Genomic DNA, 21,641 nt, shown 5'->3' on the forward strand with positions numbered 1-21,641 from the left:
ACCTTACAGGAGTTAAAGGATCTGCTGGTTATGTGTTGGTATTATACCGCAAGACATTTAGAAATCTTGTAGTGTCCATGCCTCAACCAGGTACGAGCTGTTTTGGCTGCATGTGGAGGACCAACATCATATTAGGCAGGTGATCATAATTCTGTGTATATCAAAAGTACAAACATGCATAAATACACTGCCTACCTTCAATATTCCAACACCCTGCATAGATACAAATAAACCTTTATTTACCTCAGAATTCATGCCTTTGTCCAAAACAACCTGGTCCTATGCTGAAAACAGCCCAAACTCAATTGCAGAATGGTCTCCTAAGGCTGACATGCATATTCATGTTTGACCCTGTTAGGACACGAGTATTGGTATTGGTATTTTTCTGTAAATTCTAAATAACATCCATGTCAAACAATTATCGATTGTAATTTTTATTATATTAGCATTATCAAGGGCACATGATGCAAGAAAGCAAGCTTATATAGCATCAGCAAAAAAAAAAACAACCCATTCTCATTTCACCCATCCACTCGCTCCAAATGTTTGTCTAGTTCTGCCTTGAATCTGTTTAAGCTATCAACTTCTACGACAGATGGAAGTTTGTTTCAGCAATCAACTACCTGCTGGCTAAAAGCAAACTTCCACACATCTATCCTACAACTGTCTTTTCTCAATTTGAATTTATGCCCTCTCAGGCGATTATTCTGAACAAGAGGAAGAATTCTATCAGCATTGAGCATGCTCAAACCATTCAAGGCTCAATCAGATCACCTTGCAGGTGCCTAGTCTCCAGACACTGTAATTTGCAAAAATTAAGCCTTTCTTCGTAAGCAACCCATTGTTCCATTAACTAATCTTGTTGCCCTTCTCTGTACTCATCCCAACAGCTTTATATTCTTCTTAAAATGAGGCCTCCAGACCTGTATACAGTACTCAAGGTGTGGCCTGACTATTGCCTTATACAAAGGGATAATTACCTCCTTATCCCTGCTAGAAAAATTCCTGTATATCATTGACAAGACACCATCAGTTACTCTTGCAGACAATCTGCACTCCTCAGAAAACTTCATATCTGCCTGTACAATTATCTCCGGGTCCTTTTCACTCTGCCACTGTCAGTGTATTGAATGAATGATATACAGTGCAGTTTGAGTCCCTGTCGGGACTCAACCTGCGCTGTATATCTTAAAGCCAAGGGTATGCACCAGTCATGCATAAACTATGGATAAAAGACCCACACTACGAGAAACTTGGGAGTTAAAATTCATTCAATTAAATGCACAAAGAGCATGGACAGTGGCTGACCAAGTAAAACTCACATCAGAGGAGGAACTCATAGATATACATTTACAGGAATTTTACTCTCACATGAGAAAAGTCATAGAATATCCCAACCACTACAGGATAATAAAAATTACTTCAGAAGCACCATGGGCAGCATCTGTAGTAAGAAACACTGGTGTCGTTACTCAGATTTCAACTCTTTGCACACTCACAAGAGCATGTGCTCATATAAACTCAGCAGCCTTTGGGTCTTTTCACGTTCTTTCTATTTACATTAAACCAGGACAACCTATTTCCCACTATAAATTTAATACAGGAAGCTGTTGATGTTCTCCCAGCTGTCATTGCAATGGGTAAATTTCTCATTACAATGGACACAAATTGTCGCTCTCCAATGTAGCTGTTGTTTGTTGTTTTTTGGATTTTAGGAGCATTAGCAACTAAGGCCATATTGCTCCAGGATATGCGGTGGTCATTCCCTGACTTTTCCGCATCCTCCGTATTTGGTGGTGACGGGCTCGAACCCAGGTCTAATCAAGACGCATGTGCTACGCACTGCTGCTCCTTCCCACCTGGCTACGGAGGCGCCCGCTCCAATGTAGCACAGCACAACACCAGAAATGGTGAAGAACTGGGAAACTACATTATGTCATCCAATCTTTGCATCTTAAACCAGCCTGGAAACCTTCCAACCTTCAGCAGTACCCTCTGGGAGAGCACCATTGTCGTGAACATAGCCTCATCATCCATCGCAAGGAAATTTACCAACTGGAAAGTTAATGATGCGTGGATAACCTCTGACCACAGAGTGATCACCTTCTCCTTATGTCACTCTGTTGATGTCCCCTTATTCCCCGAGATGTTATCAGGTATTGTACCAAAAAAGTGGATTGGAACTGCTTTTAACAAGTTCTTCAAGACTTGCTACCCACCAATCCTATCCTCCTGACACAAACCACTCCTGATAATAATGCAATAACACTAACCAAAAGTATCCAGCAAGCTTGCTCTACTGCTATTCCAAAATGTAGACCTTTTCGCACTGTTGTCCCATGGTGGAACCCTGAATTGGACAACCAGCGAAAAGTAGTACATCATGCCCTCAAGGCCTTCCAGACGGCTCGTGCTTCACTACCTCTCCCCGAAATTGGCGCTGCCAGAGAAACCTACAGATTGCTCCGAAATGCCTACTGACCAGGATATGCAACCAGATAATATCAGAAAATCCAAGAAAAAGTCCAGGCAGGAATTGGTTTCCTCAATGAGTTACAGTGAGTCCTGGGAAGTGGTATACCGTATTGTGACCAACAAACTCCCTAGGGGAGAAGTCGTGTTCAACACTGACACCAGATGGTTCAGTCACCCTCACTTGGGAAGAATCCTAAACATATTGGACTTTATCTTTCTGAATGACAGCGACCCCATGTCTGCTAATCAACAAGGTATTATTACAAGGAATGAGGAATATGCAACCGATCAAACTGAAGCACCCTTTTTATTGGAGGAACTTAAAACTCCTCTGCACAAAACCAAAGACAATAAAAGTCCTGGAAATCATCTTCTTGAGGTGGATGCCTTAAAGTTTGCTGAACGATTTCCTCACCATCTACTAGCTACCTTCAACAACTGTCTTGAGTCTGGATACTTTCCCAAAATCTGGAAGGAGGCTAATATAAAACTTATCATCAAAAGTTCTGAAAAACCTCCAGAAATTCCAAACTCTTACAAACCAATTGCATTGCTTCCTGTCCTCTCCAAACTGCTTGAAAGGCTTTTACACACTCGGATGGAAAAACTACACAGAATCAAACCTGGCATCCTCCCGCCAATTCTGATTCAAACATGGAACTGGTACGGAGGATGCACTTCAGTACCCCATCGCTTAAGGAAAAATAGTCCTGTAGAATACTCCCTTGCCATCACTGTGGCTTTTGCTGGTGCTTTTGATCGCCTGTGATGGCCAAGCATCCTCAGGAGGCTTAGACAGGCTAAAACTCCTCTCAACTTTTACTGATGCATTTCCTCGTACCTCAATCAGCAGAAGATCATGCTCACCTCCAAGTACCAGCAAGTCTCCAGGCTGGTCACCCAGGGTTATACTCAGGGCTCTGTCCTTGGACCATTCTTCTGGTCCATTATCTTGGATGAGTTCCTGGAGATGGACCTTGAGTGTGCTGTATCGTTGGCCTTCGCAGACGACCTAGTCTTGGTTATCTATGCTTGTTCTCCAGTCCAGTTGAAAGTCAATGCCAATTTGGCCCTCAGAAAGCGCCACAGTTGGACCTCCACACACCGGCTCGCTATTTATGGTGAGAAAACAAAGTCTATTTCGCTTAAGGGATCGCTTCAACTAACCAGACCAACAACCATAAAAATTAATGGTGCACCCATAAAATTGTTCCCTGAAAAAAAGTACTTAGGCATCATCCTCGATATGAAGTTGACATTTTACTCGCATCTCATTCGTGTTGTGACCAAAATTAGGAAATACAAGGCACTGATTGACAGAATCAGTAGGGCAGACTGGGACCTTAAACGATGGGCACTTGCACTAATTTATGAAACTATCTTCTTGCCAATTGTCTGCTATGGTGCGGCAGTGTGGTGTACTAGAGCAAACATTCAGCAAAATAAAGCTAAGTTGGATTCAATTCAGAGAATTATGCTCCTCACAGTTACTAGAGCCTGTCATACTGTTAGTACGCCAGCCCTTCAAGTCTTTGCAGGTTATCCACCCCCGTATCTTCAGGTGATCAAGAGAAGCCTATTTCAAAGACTAAAGAGAGGTATTCCCTACGGGATCCCTGACATCCAGCTTGATCTGGCAAACGATCCCAAAAGAGAGAGAAAACTTATTGCAAACAAAATTATAACACAAGAAAAGGAGTTATTACTAAACTATTCATACCTTCTGTTGCCCAAACATACTAAAGTCTCCTCCCTGGTTTTCACCAGGCCTCCAAGTAACATCCTTGCTTACTGGACATGGACCCTTCAGGAAAAAATTAACAGATCTAGGCATTGCACAAAACCCACTTTGCACATGCAGACAACATGAAAGCTGGGAGCATGTAATATACTACTGTCCTTATTATGAGGATTACAGAACAAGACTAATCACAATCAGAACAAAAACCATCAGGAACATCTCTTTCTGCAAGATGAGCTCTACTATCATGCCCTTACCGAGTTTGCTCAATCAACCTTCCAACTCAGATGTACTAATCAGACAGCAATCTCCTAGGCAACAGTTCGACAGTAGTACAAAGCAAATCTATATAAACACACTGCAAACCCCTAGGATAAACTATGGCCTCTGCCCAGGTATGATATGCTGCAAACCCAATCCATGGTAGGATGAACTTCAAACCCTGCTGACACCTTCGGGTGTGGGATGACTTTGCACCTGTATACTGGAAGGTGGGTCAGGTGCTACAAATGCCTTCGGGTGTAAATGCCATATGGTACCTCTTTGCAGGGTAACTGTTACCCACAACCTTTTTTTGTTCCTTGGCGCTGGGTGAGTGGGCTCCCCAGGCCAGGAGAACGCCTTCTTTCCATGTCCTTCCTCTTCCTTCGCACTTTAGCTATCTCCCTTTTTTTTTTTTACTTGGTCTCTGTCAGGAAGCTTAGGCAACCCTGGCACAGGCCAGCCAGAGTATTACGTGCAGCCTGGCTCACCTCCCAGTAGTGGTGGGGACAACATGGGGTCCCATTAGGCGTCCTGCAGCCAAGAAGCCAGTGACGTAACAACAGAACATAACACTACTCTGACACAAACCAGAAAATACACTTTCTCTGGCTTTTACAGAAATTCTGGATATCTCCACAAAGTACCAAGGCGCAGATGTGAAAAGCCACTGGTGGTGCCTTCCACAAAACACTATGCCAATGTACTACCACACAATTGATACATTATTCTCGGGTTACTCCTTCCAATATGCAGTACTTTGAAATGTGTATGTTAATGTGAAACTTCAGTTGTCACCTCTCAGCCCATCTGCTCAACTTTTCTAGATCCTGCTGCAGCAGCGTACTGTCATTAGTGTCATTAACAACTCTGCAACCTTCGTATCGTCTGCAAACTTGGACATTAATATCATTAATGAATACAGAAAACAACATTTAACCCTGGGGTATTCCACTAATAACATTAGTCCACAAAGATCAGTGTCCATTGATTACCACTCTGTCTTCTCCCACTCAACCATCCCATAATCCGTAGCAGCAATTTGCCTCCAATGCAACACTGGCCGTAATTTGTGCAGCAGTCTTCCATGTGTAACAGTATCAAAAGCCTTTCTAAGATTCAACTATATAATATCAAAATTATTCTTTGCATCCAGTTCCTTTGTGACTATATCATAGTAGCCAATCAAACTGATCACACAAGACTTCCGCTTAACAAACCTATGCTCCATCCGAGCTATAACTGAAGTCTTGTCTATATGATCCTGCAATGCTTATTTAACCAGTGCCTCCATTAATTTCCTGGGAACAGAAGATAAACTAACAGATCTATAATTACCTGTCTCCCTTTGATCCTCCTTTGTGGATTGGGGGCTCACATTTGCACATTTCCAGTCCATGGGTACCTCCCCTGAGTCCAAGGATGATGATGGGTCATAATTATGGCTAAGGGTTTGCTTACTACCTTTGCTGCCTCCTTTAATATAACTGCATAGATTCCATCCACTCGAGGTGCCAGTCATATTTATCTTCAACAATTTTTTCCTCCACTTTACACTTGGTTATTACAAGATTATCTAGCTTACTGCCAGAGTTTAATACACGTCTGGCATTCCCCTCCCTGAATAACTCCTCATGTGTGAACAGATGCAAAATACTCCTTCAGTTTGTTAGCAACCTGAGTAGGATCATCAATAGTTGAACCAATCTCATTCACCCCCTTCCTTCTAGAGTTTACGTAAGAACTTTTTGATGTTTTTCTTTACATCTTTTGCCAAAGATTTCTCCTAATCTGCCTTTTCCTGCATAACTTCCTTTGTGACTTGGTTACAGAAAAGCTTATATCTATCATAGGCTTCTGTGTCACCTGTTAATTTATATGTATCCCAAGCATTTTTCTTCTATGCCATATGTCCAATTAGTTCTTCTGACATCCATTTAGGTCTAAATTTTGAACAATTTCTTAGTTGGTATGAAAAGCCTAGTAGCTTCCAAGATTATTTCTTTGAATGCTTCCCATTTTGAATTGCTGTTGGTAACATCATCAGCTGGTTGTTGTTGGCTGTTTGGTTTTTGGGAGCATTAGTAACTAAGGCCATATTGCTCCGGGGATATGCGGCAGTCATTTCCTGACCTTTCCGCATCCTCCATATTTGGTGGAAACGAGCTCGAACCCCGGTCTAATCAAGAAGTGTGTGTGCTACGCACTGCTGCTCCTGCCCACCTGGCTATGGAGGCGGCTCTCCAGCTGGTCCCACTGTATAGAATTTAAATACTGTCTCAGAACCGCTATAGTCACTTTTATGAAAGCAAAAACCCTTCCCTTTACTCCTGGTGGTAGTTACCTCTTTAAATAAATCCCACTTGAGCACACTGTGATTATTATTATTATTAGCTGTATGGTGCAAGGAAGCCTCAGGCTTATGCTGCACCAGCCAAAAAAAAATTCCCGAGTTACCCTGAGAGACAGAGAGAAATAGAAGGGAATTAACAAGAAAGAGAAAGATAATGATATCCAGCTCCAGACCCTGGTTGTGCCAAGCCCATACTCACCAGGTGGCAGTGAGCCGCTGGATCACTACCACCTAGTGGTTCCTTTATCTGCAAATTTTTAATGCATGAAGAATCACGACTGATAATCAGATCAAGAGTATATCTCTCTCTATCTCTCTCTCTCTCTCTCTCTAATTGCCTCACGAACATGCTGCTGTAGAAAACAATCATCCAGTAAATCCACAGAAGTCTTGCTAGTGTGTGAGTGACCAATCCACAAATTCCAGTCCATCTCTGGGAAATTAAAATCCCCCATTATAAGACACTCTTGTAATGGGGCTTTCCAGGCTGCTGTTCAATTGCATTTACTGGCTCACTCTATTTCTCTGCACAATTGCTCATTATACTCATCAGATTCATTAGGCCTATAACACACACCTACTCTTATTTTTCCTTTCCCAGTGCTTATGTCACAGCAAACAACTAAGGCCATATTGCTCTGGGATATGCGGCAGTCATTCCCTGACCTTTCCGCATCCTCCATATTTGGTGGAAACGGGCTCAAACCCCGGTCTAATCAAGAAGTGTGTGCTACGCAATGCTGTCCTGCCCACCTGGCTATGGAGGCAGATCTCCAGCTGGTCCCACTGTAAAGAATTTAAACTCAACATTGCATTGTCCACCAATATCAACTGGATGCACTTCCTTAGATATTATGTGTTTCTTAACTAACAGCATAAGCCCTCCTCCCTTCCTATACTTTCTGAACACAATGTACTCCCCAAATTCGAATTCTGCACTGCTTATATCTGTGTGACACCACATTGCCTTTCGTGTCTTGATTAGCGCTTCCAGCTCATCAAATTTATTAACTATATTCCTAGCATTGGTGTACATGCACCTGTTTCTACTCCTAGTTACCCTAACACAGCCCAAGTATTTACTTGTTCTACTATGACTCCCAGCAGTGCTGAAAATCTGCATTGCCTTGCTTTCCAGACTACTGCTCAATTGCATTTCAATAGAACTAGTGCAAAAATCACTTTCATCACTGCCAGTGGCTACTGTTAATCTATTAGGCCATGTACCCCCTAAGCTGGCAATTTTCTGACCGAGCTAACTCTGCTGCCTCGATAACATCAGCAAATATTCTTGCACCCTTTCTATTTAAGTGTATCCCAACCCTGTAGAAACAGTCTCTCCTGTTAACAAGCACAGACTACGCTGAAAAAAATTCTCCCCCTTTAGCCCTGCACAATCTCTCCGAATTGATCGACAAGGCTCTAATCATATACTCCCTCCTATCATTATGTTTGGCTTGTTATTTAGTTTTTAGGAGCATTAGCAACTAAGATCATAACGCTCCGGGGATATGCGGTAGTCAGACCTTTCCACATCACTACGTATTTGGTGGTCATGGGCTCGAACCCCGGTCTACTCAAGAAGTGTGTGCTACACAGTGCTGCTCCTGCCCACCTTCTATTGTGTCTGGGCAGAATTGCAGATACTTTCAAATTCAACCCTAACTTACGTATTTTTTTTCAACATTGACCCTGTACTTGTTAAGTAATTCCGCCAGTCACCTACTCTTAATATAATCAGTGCCTACATGTACAATAATATCACCCTTTGTGCCCTTAAAAGATATCTGCTCTACAACAACATCAACCTTTGCCCCTGGCAGACATACCCTGGTCCTGTTCTACCTATCGTTTTTGCACAGCATGTTCCCCGTTTCCCTGACAATAGAGTCACTGACAACAACCAATTCCTTTGGGACCAGCGTATTCTGCGTTGGGGGTTGCCGAGGTGTTGCGCGATGTTCAAGTGCAAGCTCTGGCATTGATGTGGGCAGCTGAGAGCTTGATGTGCCCCTCAATTTAAATCCTTCAAGGACATCCACTCTGTCCTTCAAGCTCTCATATAGGCCCATAACAACGCTGAGTTGCCGACTGATTTCCTTGCACTCTTTACATCGTGCACACACAAAGACATTCCCCTTGCAATATCATGTCCCGTTCCTCATAGATCCACAAACATCAAACTAGTCCTTGAGGGTATCACAGACATTCTCTCAGATATGCCAGACAAACTGTACTTGCTACTTGGGAGTCTAAATGCTGATGGAACTGATATTCGGGTGACACTCAACTCAAGTAGACCCAATTTCGGCGAAGTCCGGACGGTCTCTGACAGCCAAATCCTTTGCTTGCACCTTCACGATGGTGGGACTGTTAGTAATCCTGGGTATAACCTCCATGCACAAGTACATGGTGGTGACCACCCAGGTGTGAACCAACATAAGCAAGGGTCGAGGTGTGGCGCCCACTTCACATGGAGGAATGCCGCCCCTCTATGTTACCAGGCAGTACTAGGTGGTAGATGACTCTCATCAACTGGTGAAATACCACCACTTTGATTATTCGAGGCTTGAAGTGGTGGAACCCATGTTTAGTCTCTAGAGCTAAGTTCCGGTCAACCCTTCCCTATCTCTTCCATCATGCAGTATGATTGATGACGTTTGAGGTATTGATGAACGTAGTGACGAGATCCAATATTCCTTACATTTCGAGGGTACAGCTCTAAAACGGTGTTCGCAGGCCAGCCGCTAGTTAGTACACAGGACTGAACCTATTGGTAACTCTCTAGGAGGCTTCCGGATGAGCTAGTGTATAATCTTGCTACCTATACTCTGTCAGATAGTGACTGGAGGGAGTCCGAGTAGTGTGTATCGGGGAGCATTGTCAAGGCCACGTTATGTCAAGGATCTGGGTATATACTTACCACGTGTACACCATATAAAAAAATTTCATTACTTCATATAGCATCCCACCCACTTTTTCTTACTATTGAATACACCATGAATTGTCAAACTAATAGAGCAAGCTTACCTGCGAAAAGATCTAAACCTCCCAAGTACTTCCTAATTCATTTCACAAACATACGTGGTCTCCATTCTAATCTCAACGATGTCCATTTCCACTTGCAGTCTGCCAAATCCTATGTACTTTTTCTGACAGAATCTCAGTTATCGGTTGATTCACCTACTGCACATCTCAGATGCCCAAATTATTCGCTGTATGACTCCTTTCGCCTCAAAAGTGGTACTTATGCACATGACCGTTCTGATATTCCCTGTCAGAGACTTCGCAATTTGGAATCTCCTCTCGTTGATCTTCTCTGGCTTAAAATCTCTCTACATCATTGTGTCAAATTCATCTGTTGTCTCTACCATTCTCCCAACTCCACTAATCACGTGGAGCTCTTTGACTTCCTCCCTTTGCAACTTGACTTTCTACAGTCCAACTTTCCTAACAGTGAGGCAATTTTCCTTGGTGATTTTAATGTTCACAACTCCAGCTGGCTTCCGTTTTCTAGTCACACCGACCCAGCAGGTCGAAATGCTGAGGCTTTTGTAATTACTAATAACCTAGCACAGATTGTTCATTTACCTACAAGAATACCAGACAACCCTAATCGTTCAACTAATATGCTTGATCTTTTTTTCAAAAACAACCCTTCTAAGTACACGGTCGAAGTGAGAGGTCCTTTAGGCACTTCAGATCACAACTTGGTGATTGTCTCTTCTCCAATGGAACCTTTATCTCATGGCTATTCCCAACCTCGTGTTGTTTGGCATTACAAGAATGCAAAATGGGATGACCTGCGAGACTTCTTTTCTTCTTTTCCTTGGTCGGATTACTGTTTCAAAAGTTCTGATGTCAAAATTTGCTAAGATCGTGTCAGTGAAATTATTCATGCAGAAATGGAATCCTTTATCCCACACTCCACTTTAAAATCCCGGCCTTTATCTAAACCTTGGTTTTCAAATAAATGTGTTAAGGCTGTTCAAGAGAAGAATGTTGCACATCGTAATTGGCTTGTTTCAAATTCTTCAGTTTCATTTTCTGCCTACACCAAAGCTTGCGACAATTGTAAAGCAGTTATTAACCAGTCCAAACTAGAGTTTGAACAGGCTAAGAGCAGAAAACTTGCTTCTTGCCCCAATGGTAGCCGAGCATTCTGGTCTCTTGCCAAAGCTATTGGCCTCAACCTTTGCCCATCTCTGCTCCCACCTCTGTCCGAACCAGATGGTTCTGTTGTCACTTCAGCCAAGGATAAAGCTGACCTGCTGGCATCCCATTTTTCTTCCAACTCATGCATTAACGATCTTGGAAAAACACCTTCCACCACCATTCCCAACAGGCTCCATTCAATGCCTCCTGTGGTCTTCCATCAAAACGATGTCAGAAGGATTTTGACGAATCTTGATGCTAGGAAAGCTCCAGGTCCCGATGGTATTTCTCCACTTGTTCTCAAAACCTGTGTTCATGAACTTACTCCTATTCTTTGCCACCTCTTTTCACTTTCTTATTCCAAAGGTGTTTTTCCTGATGCTTGGAAATTTGCTCATATCCAGCCAGTTCCTAAAAAGGGTGACATATCCCTCCCATCCAATTATCGTCCCATTGCAATTACTTCTACTCTTTCTAAAGTAATGGAGAAATCAATTAACCGCCAAATTTTAAACTACCTAGAAACCTGTCGTCTGATCAACGATAGCCAGTATGGATTCCGTCAGTGTCAATCCACTGGTGATATTCTGGCTTATGTTACCCATTTATGGACTAATTCAATGGAAAGGTTCGGTGAAACACAAGTAGTTGCTCTTGACATCTCAAAGGCTTTTGATCGTGTTTGGCATACAGGTCTTCTAAACAAGCTTCTAACTTGTGGTTTGCCAACTGTTTTTAGTAATTGGTTATCCAGTTTTCTCTCTGATCGCTCACTGAGGGTGATGGTAGATGGCTCTCTGTCTTCTAACTTCTCTCTCCATTAATACCGGTGTCCCCCAAGGTTCAGTTCTCTCCCCCACTCTTTTCCTCTTTTATATTAATGACCTTCTTCCATTGACTGGAAACCTATCCATAGTTTTGCCGATGATAGCACATTGCATTCAACTTTCCATTTTGAGAAACCATGTCCTGCTCAATCAAATTCAACTTCTTGAAAATCTGCTACCAATTCCTTAAATGCCGATCTTCAGGTAATTCTGCGGTGGAGCAAAGACAACTTAATTGATTTCAACTCTTGTAAAACTCAGTCTTGTCTTATATCTCAAGGATTCTTCTGCTCCTATGCTTATCTTTAGTGACACTCCGATTTCTAGGCAAAATGATATATATCTCTTTTGGGGATTACCCTGACTTCTAATCTCTCTTGGCACAAGCACATTACAAATATTGCTTCCTCTGCATCTAAAAAACTTGGTTTTCTCATTCGCTCTCATCGTTACTTGTCTTCCAAACAGCTGCTCACTCTGTATGAATCGCAAATCCGCCCTGCCATGGAATATTGTTCCCACATCTGGGGTCGTGCCCCTAAAACATCTCTCAGGCTTCTTGATTCCATTCAGAAGAGGGCAGTTAGGTTAATTAATGATTCATCTCTAACAGAGTCTCTCCACTCGCTTTCGCATAGACGCACTGTTTCTGCTGCATGCCTCTTCTACAGATACTTCCATGGGCACTGTTCTTCTGAATTGGCTTCTATAATTCCTGCTCTCTCTTTCAAAACAGTCTGAACACGTGCCACCACTAGCCAACATCCATTTACTGTCCAACTTCAAACTCACAGAACCAACTTTTCATCTTCCTCGTTTATTCATTCAACTGCCTTTTTCTGGAACAACCTTCCTTCATATGTATTTCCTGAAAATTACAGTTCAAGTCCAATGTCAACAAATATCTTCTTTCATCTTCTCTACCTCCAAGCCAAGCACGCTACTAAATACTATAGGTTATAACACCTCTCGTGTTTGGGGTTTACATAAAAAAAAAAAAAAAAAAAAAAACTTCTCCTGAGTTTTCCAAGGAATGTGATTTATGGAGCTGTTGAAAATTTGTATTAGCCAGGGATGTCTTCCCCCATCTTAAAAAAAAATTGTCACAGAGAGATACGAATTCAGTCTAGGAAGGTTCAGGAGTACAGGTCTTGGAAGACATTCTGAAAACTAATGTTCCAGCTGATCATGAGCTCTTGCAGTCGAAGCCCTGCGGGGTGATTCCCATTAGGTTTATTTTGATATAGCATGATGTATTGAGGCTCAAACAAGTGCTGCCAGCTAGGATGTGATGGAATTTCTTAATCTTTAGTGCATAGTTACATAATAAGGATTTTCTCCTTAGATGCAGTGGAGGTTCATTTGCCTCAATATACAGGCAAGGATGCCTCAAGAGATTGTTGTACTACCCTTCCAAGTATCCTCTAATAGTATGGAGAGCTTCTGTGGTTATCCTGTATAGTGATACCATCACACTTCCATTTTCACAAAAATGTCACTGACATAAAACTTTGGATGGTACAGTCTATCAGTAATTACAAAAAGCGACAAGCCAGCAATGTGTTATCACACAACAACAATTCCATCTCAAAACCAACCATCTCAGCTCTACATGGGAGTGATGACAACAATAAGTTGTGTTACTCATATACTTACCTTACAAACTAGTCTGAGTCACTTTTGTAACTTTAACTATACGACATATGAAAACAGGAGTGCCGAGATACATTTTCTTGGATACTAGTGTATGAAACAAAGTGAAGAAATTGTGTAGAATAAAAACCAAAGTATCAGAATCAAATTATACACAGCTAAATATACCTGAGTATGTGTCTTTTGTTCAAGATCTTTCAGCCTCCTTTCCAATTCAGCATTTTCGGAATTCTTTACATCCAGCACTTCCTCGATTTTGTTTGGTATATTGCTATTTTCATGTAATTCATGTTCCTGAATAACAAAAATCAAAAAATCACTTAACTTACAAGAACACAACTTAAAATCACAAACGAGAGGTATAAATTCATACCTTTCTTTTTTTTTTTCTTTTCTAAATTGATGTATTTTAAAAATCAATAAAGTTTCATGTTTAATTGCATATTTCAAGGAACTAAAGTTAATGAACAATAAAAGAACCAAAGTTAATGAACAATAAAAGAACCATATCATCCAAGACAGAACTGTAAAGAAAAGAGTTCATAAACTAGGTACCATCTATTTGCTGGACATAACAGCACTGCATCAAACATAAAATCAAATAGGATCAGTTAGAGGGGATGCAAAAAAAAAAAAAAAAAAACAGATACCCTATGAAAAGACATGAAATAGCACTTAAATTAAAATGGCTGAACAACACAAGACAATGGAGCATATATATAAAATCTGCTGAGGGGCTCATATGTGGTGAGTATGGGCTTGACACACCCAGGATTCTGAGCTGAATATCATCATTCTTCTCATTCTTGGTGATCCCTTTTAACTCTCTCTCTCTCTCTCTCTCTCTCTCTCTCTCAGGGTAACTCAGAAATTTTTTTTGGCTGGTGCAGCATAAGCCTAAAGCTTCCTTGCACCTTATAGATAATAATAATATGCAATAAAATTTTCTGCTAGTTTCATATTTTACCTATTAGACCAGGGATTGCCAACCCGTATGCCTGCAGGCACCAAAGTGTCCCCCTCCAAAGGGTTTTATGTGCCCACGTGAAAATTCAGAGTGTGAAAAAATAGTCCTCCCATCTCTCAGTGATTGATGAAGTAATGCAGTGAGGAGCACTGCATTACTTCATCAATCACTGAGAGATGGCTGTATGGTGATAATATTCATGTAGCTGTTACTTAATGTTTAACAAGACTTTCTCTAAAACAGAAAATTAAGCATGAGTAAATCCTGGGGAAATCAACTTGAAAATAAAAGGAGGAAAGAAAGCCAGACACCTTCCTCGAAGTGAGCATCCATTTCTAGTACTACATCATATATATCAAAGATTTAATTTGTTACTTTTTCATAGCCTTATGTTTATAGCCTTAATTCTACCTATTTCACAGCATTCATCATTGTTTGTTTCCTGGTCAGGCAAAGACATTTTTCAAATATCCGAGTATTTTGTTCTATTTTTGATGGTGAATTTACTTGTTTAAATTTTACCAATTCACGATCTACGAAAGAAAAATTGGCTAGTAAAATATATATTCTGATTTATTCCTAAAATTTTTATTGCTCAATGTTATATACACCAAGATTTAAAAGTTGAAAATTTAACCAGTTATGCAATATGTTCTAAATTCCTTCAATAATGTAGATATTTCTGAGATTTCAGTTGAAGCGTGCTGTGGCTATTGTGCACCTATTCACAGGAATGTTAAAAAATAATTATTAGGAAGTCAGTTCAATTTCATTTCAGCTCCAACTAATCATATTTGTTCACAAATTACAATTTGTTTCAAAAAAACAGAAAAGTTCGTTAATATTTGCCTCCTCTCCAATAATATGATTTAACGTCATCGGTTCTTGGATGTTACCCAGGGAGTGAAAAATTATAAAGTTCGACAATGTTGATAGTGTGGACAGTCAATCAAAATATGTTTGACTGTTAGATGTTCTGAGCATTGTGTACACTGAGGAGGAGGATCATCGCCTGTGAGTAGATGAAGGTGAGTTCGATGAGTATGGCCTATTCTAATCTGTGCGAGTACCAATTCTTCTCGCCGAACTGTCTGAATGCTTGAATGCCAAAATTTTGGGTCTTGCTTCAATTGGAAAAGTTTATTATTACTTGTTTGGTTATGCCAGAGCTCTGTGCATGGTATGCTGCTTGAATTATGATATTATAATCAGACGATGGAATAAAGACAGAGGTTAAGTCTAAAGTTATGCAACATGTAGCTGATGAATTTTTAGCAGATGATGAATTTTTAGCAGAAATATCAGCCAGTTTATTTCCTTTAATGCCTGAATGTGCTGGAATCCAGCAAAAGTTTACTAGTTGTTGGCGATCTTCAATTTTCAACAGCAGATTCCTGATATGATTTAAAATAGGGTGATCCTTATGAGAGGAGTTCTGCATTGCTCTGACTGAGCTGAGAGAGTTGGTATAATCTAAATATTTTGCGGATGGGTGAAGAGTCAAATTTTCTAGGACTAATTGTATTGCACATAGGTCCGCTGAAAAATTGCTGTACTCACACTGAAAGAGAAGCTGATATGACAGCAGAGGGAAACATTGCTGCTGCTGCACCAACAGTTGAATGATATTTGGAACCATCTATATATATATATCGGTAAAAAGTCAACATAGTTTTGAGTATGGCTAGCATGCAGTTGTTGCACATTCATAGTCTGTAGACAGTTCTTTCCCCATTGGAGAAAATAAGTATCACAGGTCGGATGACAAAAGGGAATCCACGGTGGGTGAGAATAATTCTTTATCTGCTGCTTATTGTGGAGAGGAACATTCCAATTCTGTGATATTTCAAGGAGCCGTAGGCCTGCTGGTTGTATTTTACTTGATTTATTTAAATAGATTGTGAAATGTTGGATTAAAGAGGTAAGTCTGAACAGGATGCAGAGAACAACTTTGTATTTTGGCTGCATATTTAAGTAGTAACATTCTTCTGCGGAGGTACAGAGGGGGCTCATGAGACTCAATGTATAGACTATCAGTTGGAGATGTCCTATATGCACCAAGAGCAATCTGCAGCTCGTCGTGTTATACGGGATCGAGCCAGCGTAATACACTCTTTCGGGCAGAATCATAAACTGGGGCACCATAATCCAAATAGGATCTAATCAGTGCTCTATATAAGAGTAGCAAAGTGGTACAATCTGCTCCCCACGACTGGGCAGATAGTGCTCTGAGCATGTTGAGCTTTTTCAGACAAGTAGTACATATTACTTTAATGCACTCAAAGAAGTTTAACTTGCTGTCAAGGATCAATCCCAAGAATCTAATATTGTTGGCAATCGGGATGGTGGAATTTTATATCTGAAGTTCAGGGTCTATGTGCAATTTACGTTGATTGGATCACAACTGTTTTCTGTTTTCAAAAGTGGATCACAACTGTTTTCTGTTTTCAAAAGTGGATCACAACTGTTTTCTGTTTTCAAAAGTGGATCACAACTGTTTTCTGATGGGAAAGACAATATCCATTAAACTCAGCCTACTTTGTACTTTATTGGGCGACATCTGCAATTGCCACTCAATAGATCAAATGTTCTGAGAATGGCAAGAAATAGAGAGATCGTCAGCATAAAGATAGGCTTCCATAGTATTTGGAAGTTCTTTTGTAGTGGAATCAATTCTAAGGGCAAATAGGGTTGCGCTCAATACCGACCCCTGTGGCATTCCTTCCTGCGAGAATGTAGAAGAAAAGAAGTTTTGATATCGAACTTGGAAAGAGCGACTCTGGAGGAAATTCCTAATAAATATAGGCAGGTTGCCTCGTAGACCAAGATTATGTAGGACAGAGAATGCCATACTGCCAGGTAGATTCAAATGCCTTCTCTATATCGATGGAGACCATAACAAGGTGTTTGTTTTTCACAAAGGCATTTTGCATTTCAGATTCAGCCTTGATTATCAGATCTAAGGAGGATCTGTTTTTGCAAAAGCCATGTTCACAATTACTCAGTGGACGTTGAGTTTCAATGATCCAAGTGAGTCGGCTGTGAATAATATTTTCAAGAATTTTACCAAGGCAACTTTACATAGAGATTGGCCGGTAACTATTAGGACTGGAGGAATCTTTTCCAGGTTTAAAAAACTGTAGCATGGTGCCAAGAGTTTGGATAAATATTTTCCAGGATGATCCGGTTAAAGAAAACTAGCAGCAGTTGTAAGTTTGTCACTGAGATGCTGCAGCATAACATAATATATGCAATCTGGCCCACTGGCACTGTCTTTTTTTGTTCTGATGGCTTGTAAAAGTTCACAATGTTCAAGAGGCTGATTATACGGAAGTGATAGTGAGGTTCTAAAGTTGATGGGGCTCTGTTCGGTAGCGGTCTTAATTTTTTTGGAAATTGGGAGTGTAGTTTGATGCAGCTGAGACTTGGGCAAAGGGTTTTCCCAAGGCATTCGCTATATCTAGAGGACAAGAAATTGGTATTGGTATTTCTGGCGCAAGGGCTACTAGGGCCATATTGCACCTATCAACGGTATGGAATTCAGACAGTGATTATAGAATCATGTCAGAGGCAATCATATAGCCATATTGCCCAAACAAGAGTACTGACCCAATCTGCACCAACTGCAAGAGTCTGAAGCTGGACTGCACCCACTCAATCAGGAATAACAAGTGCCCCACCTACCTGAAGGTTAAGAGCTTGTTCCAATCCAGGCTGGATTGTGGGGATGGGCCTTAGAGGATACAATACTACAGAGGTAAAATTTCTGCAGATCAACGCATAGAGGGCCAGAGCAGTAGTGGATCAGATCTGTATCAAGGCTGAAGAGGAGAATGTAGACGTCATGATAATACAAGAGCCATACTCACACATGAAGATGGTCAGGGGATACCCCCTGACCTACATGATAGTAAAATTCAAGGACGACACCCCTTGGGCCGCAGTCGCCGTGAGAAATCCGGATATTACTGTGACCAAAATCACACAGCTTTGCACAGCCTGGGCTGCATGTGCCCACCTCACCACAGCTCTGGGGGGGAATTTATGTTATTGCCCTCTACAGTCGTCCGGGTGAAGACATAACCTTCGTCACAAGATACCTCCAACTGGCTGCTGACACCCTTCCCAATGCTAAAATTATAGTCGGTGCAGACGTGAACTTCCGGTCACCTATGTGGCATGGTCACACGCCAGAGAGACATGGCACCCGAAACAGAATTATATTGGAAGAGTTCCTTGCAAATTCAATGTTGACAGTGTTAAACTAACCAAACAATTTTCCCACATTCAGTAATACACTGTGGGAGGCCACCATAGATGTCTCCTGGGCTTCCAGGAACATCACTAAAGGCCTGACATCGCTGAGTGGTCAGGAGCGAGAGTGCATAGAACACGTTCCTTGGGTGGACCGGAGTTCAAGCCCATGACTACTAAATACGATCAACATTTGTATTGACGATTTAATGTAAACTCTACTGATTTGGTTGTCGTGCCGGAGTATAAACAGAAAATTTAATTTTAATTTAATAATACTACTGACTGGTCCATCCAAGAGGCCTGGACAACGTCCAATCATCAAGCCATTACGTTCCAACTCAACAGAGCACTGACTAGGGTACCTGCAGCTAGACAAACCACTCACAAATACTCCATTTCCAAAGCAAACTGGGAATTCTTCCAAAGTACCTTAAAAACCAGCATACAACAGAGACAGAGGGAGATTGAGTGTCACGAAGATCCAGATCACCTCCAAAGCAAGATAACAGCGATCATAACACACACAAGCGACATCGCTATTAAAAAGAAAAATCCAACCCCTGGGGCTGTGCCCTGGTGGAACATAGAACTGCAATGACTCCAGAAAGAAGCACAAACCAGAAGAAAAGCCTTTCAGCGGGCCAGGCACTCCTGGTCGACGGCGGAGGTCGAAGTACTCCGAGAATGCTACAAAGAAGCAAGGAACACTTACACAGCCCAAATCAGAAGCTGTAAACAGCAATGTTGGGAGCGCCTGGTCTCCACTATGGGAAACAAGAACCCCTGGGGAATCGTCTACAAACTGACCATGAACAAACTCCCCCGAGTTATTGCCGCTACCATATTGACCCAAGGAGACATGTCCACAACATGCGAGCAGACCATTTCCAATATCCTGGACACAGTCTTCCACCCGGCTATACAACCGGAGACAACAGAGCAGATACAACTCTGCTTAGAAAATGAAAGCCATCAAACAGCAACGACAGAACCTCACTTCACCGTGTAGGAGCTCAACAGTGCTGCCACCCTCATTAGGGGAAATAAAAGCCCCGGACCAGACGTTTTGGAGTCTGAAATCATCAAAAAGACTGTAGAGCGTGCCCCGAATCTGTTGTTCAACTTCTTCCTTCACTATGGCACCTTCCCGACCTGTAGAAGAAAGCAAACGTCAAACTAATCCTGAAAAATCCAACCAAACCACCACACCTCCCAGAGTCATCCAGACAGATCACACTTCTCACAGTTGCAAGTAAACTACTCAAATGCCTCCTCTATGGACGAATACAGCAATATTATGACAGGGCTGGGCTGGCGTCACCTAACCAATTTGGCTTCAGGCGGGGTCTCTCAGCCGTGGATGCCTTAACACACCTACAAGAACAAGTAAGAAGATGCACCAAGAAGTATTTCCTTGTGATTGCCATGGACTTTGATCAGATCTCAACTCACTTTGGTGGTCAAACGTGTTGGCAAGGCTTCGGGTTGCTGGGATCCCAGTCAACCTCTACAGCATCAAGAGCTACCTCACAAACAGATCCATCAGGATTGTTGCTCTCTATGGGACCCACTCCAAGAATACATTTCGCGGCTGTCCACAGGGTTCGGTCCTTGGACCTCTACTGTGGAACATAGTAATGGACTCCTTCCTAGCCATAGACCTTGACGAGGTAAAATCACAGGCCTTTGCTGACGACCTCTTACTAACAGTGTCAGCAGACTCAAGGACACAACTGGAGACACTGGCAAACCGGGCTCTGTCCACCCTTCAGGAATGGGCAAAGCAAAATCAACTTAGAATATCCCCTGTAAAGACAAACTCCATTCTGCTCAAGGGGTGCCTCAACCCCAGGCAGCCTCCACAAATCAAGATTGACCAGCAAACAATTAAATTCTCAAAGCAGCTAAAGCACCTAGGCATGACTCTAGATCCGAATCTATCATTTTAGGACCACCTGAAATACTTGCAGACAAAAGTCAGATGGTACACTGCATTGGTTGCCAGAGTCACTCACAGAAATTGGGGCCTAGACAGATGGGTGCTATGTCTTTTCTATAAAACCATCTTCACTCCAATAGTCACGTATGCATCTGGCGCATGGTATCACAAAGCCACAACTGTTGTCAATAAACGAATCATTGACTCAATTCACCGATCAATCCTTCTGACCATTACTCGAGCCTACAGCACAGTGTGCACGCATGCCCTGCAAGTCCTTGCTGGTGTCCTTCCACTGGGATTAGAGATCATTCGACAGGGCCTCATGCACCACCTGGACAAGGGTATCCCACAGACATGTTTGAGATTCACCACCGACATCATCAATAGCAAGACTATGGAAAAGAAAAAACTGCATGCTCACCTGCTGCAGGTGTGGCAGGATAGAGGGACCACCTCGCAAAAAGGCAAAATCACCAGAAAGTTTCTGCCCAACATTGGCTGGGTTTTTCCAAACTTCCCACCCTAGTTTTCCCCGAGCCTACAAGTAAACATACCTACTGACAGGACATGGAGCTCTGAATGCAAAGCTATCCCTACTTGGAATACAGGAAGATCCCACCTGCACCTGCGGGGGGCTGGAGAGCTGGCAGCACCTCATGCACGATTTCCAGCTCTATGAAAACCTCCGCAGTGCATTCATCACCAAAATACAGTACCTACCATATGGCCAGGAGCACCACATCTTAGACACCAGGGAAGAATTTCAGGCTTTCTCCAGCTATGCACTGGCCCTGTTCACAAGACAGAGAGCTCTTATCGCAGCGAACCACAACTAACCATTGACACAATAAGGAAAGGAACAAACCTCAAAGGCAATCGTCCCGCAGAAAACGCACGGAACTCAACGGCCTCTGATAATCAAGGCATTAAACCCTGAAGTGGACCTAAAGACGAATCAATGAGAAATGACTCTATAAACAACATTGACGCAAACACCACATGGATGGGAA

At 42.0% G+C, this 21,641-nt stretch overlaps 1 protein-coding gene across 1 annotated transcript in view; it reads right to left on the bottom strand.

The window, feature by feature from the left end:
- LOC150085739 (kinesin-like protein KIF20A) overlaps nucleotides 1-21,641 on the bottom strand; it is a 1,052,004-nt gene that overhangs the window by 417,414 nt on the left and 612,949 nt on the right. The window contains exon 14 of the mRNA XM_090374670.1: nucleotides 13,634-13,759. Within this exon, the coding sequence (XP_090230796.1) occupies nucleotides 13,634-13,759 (126 nt within the window). The remainder of the gene's footprint in view (nucleotides 1-13,633; nucleotides 13,760-21,641) is intronic.

The sequence above is a fragment of the Mastigoproctus giganteus genome, chromosome 5, assembly GCF_048544385.1.
Source record: "Mastigoproctus giganteus isolate SK-2022 chromosome 5, ASM4854438v1, whole genome shotgun sequence".
NCBI lineage: Eukaryota > Metazoa > Arthropoda > Arachnida > Uropygi > Thelyphonidae > Mastigoproctus > Mastigoproctus giganteus.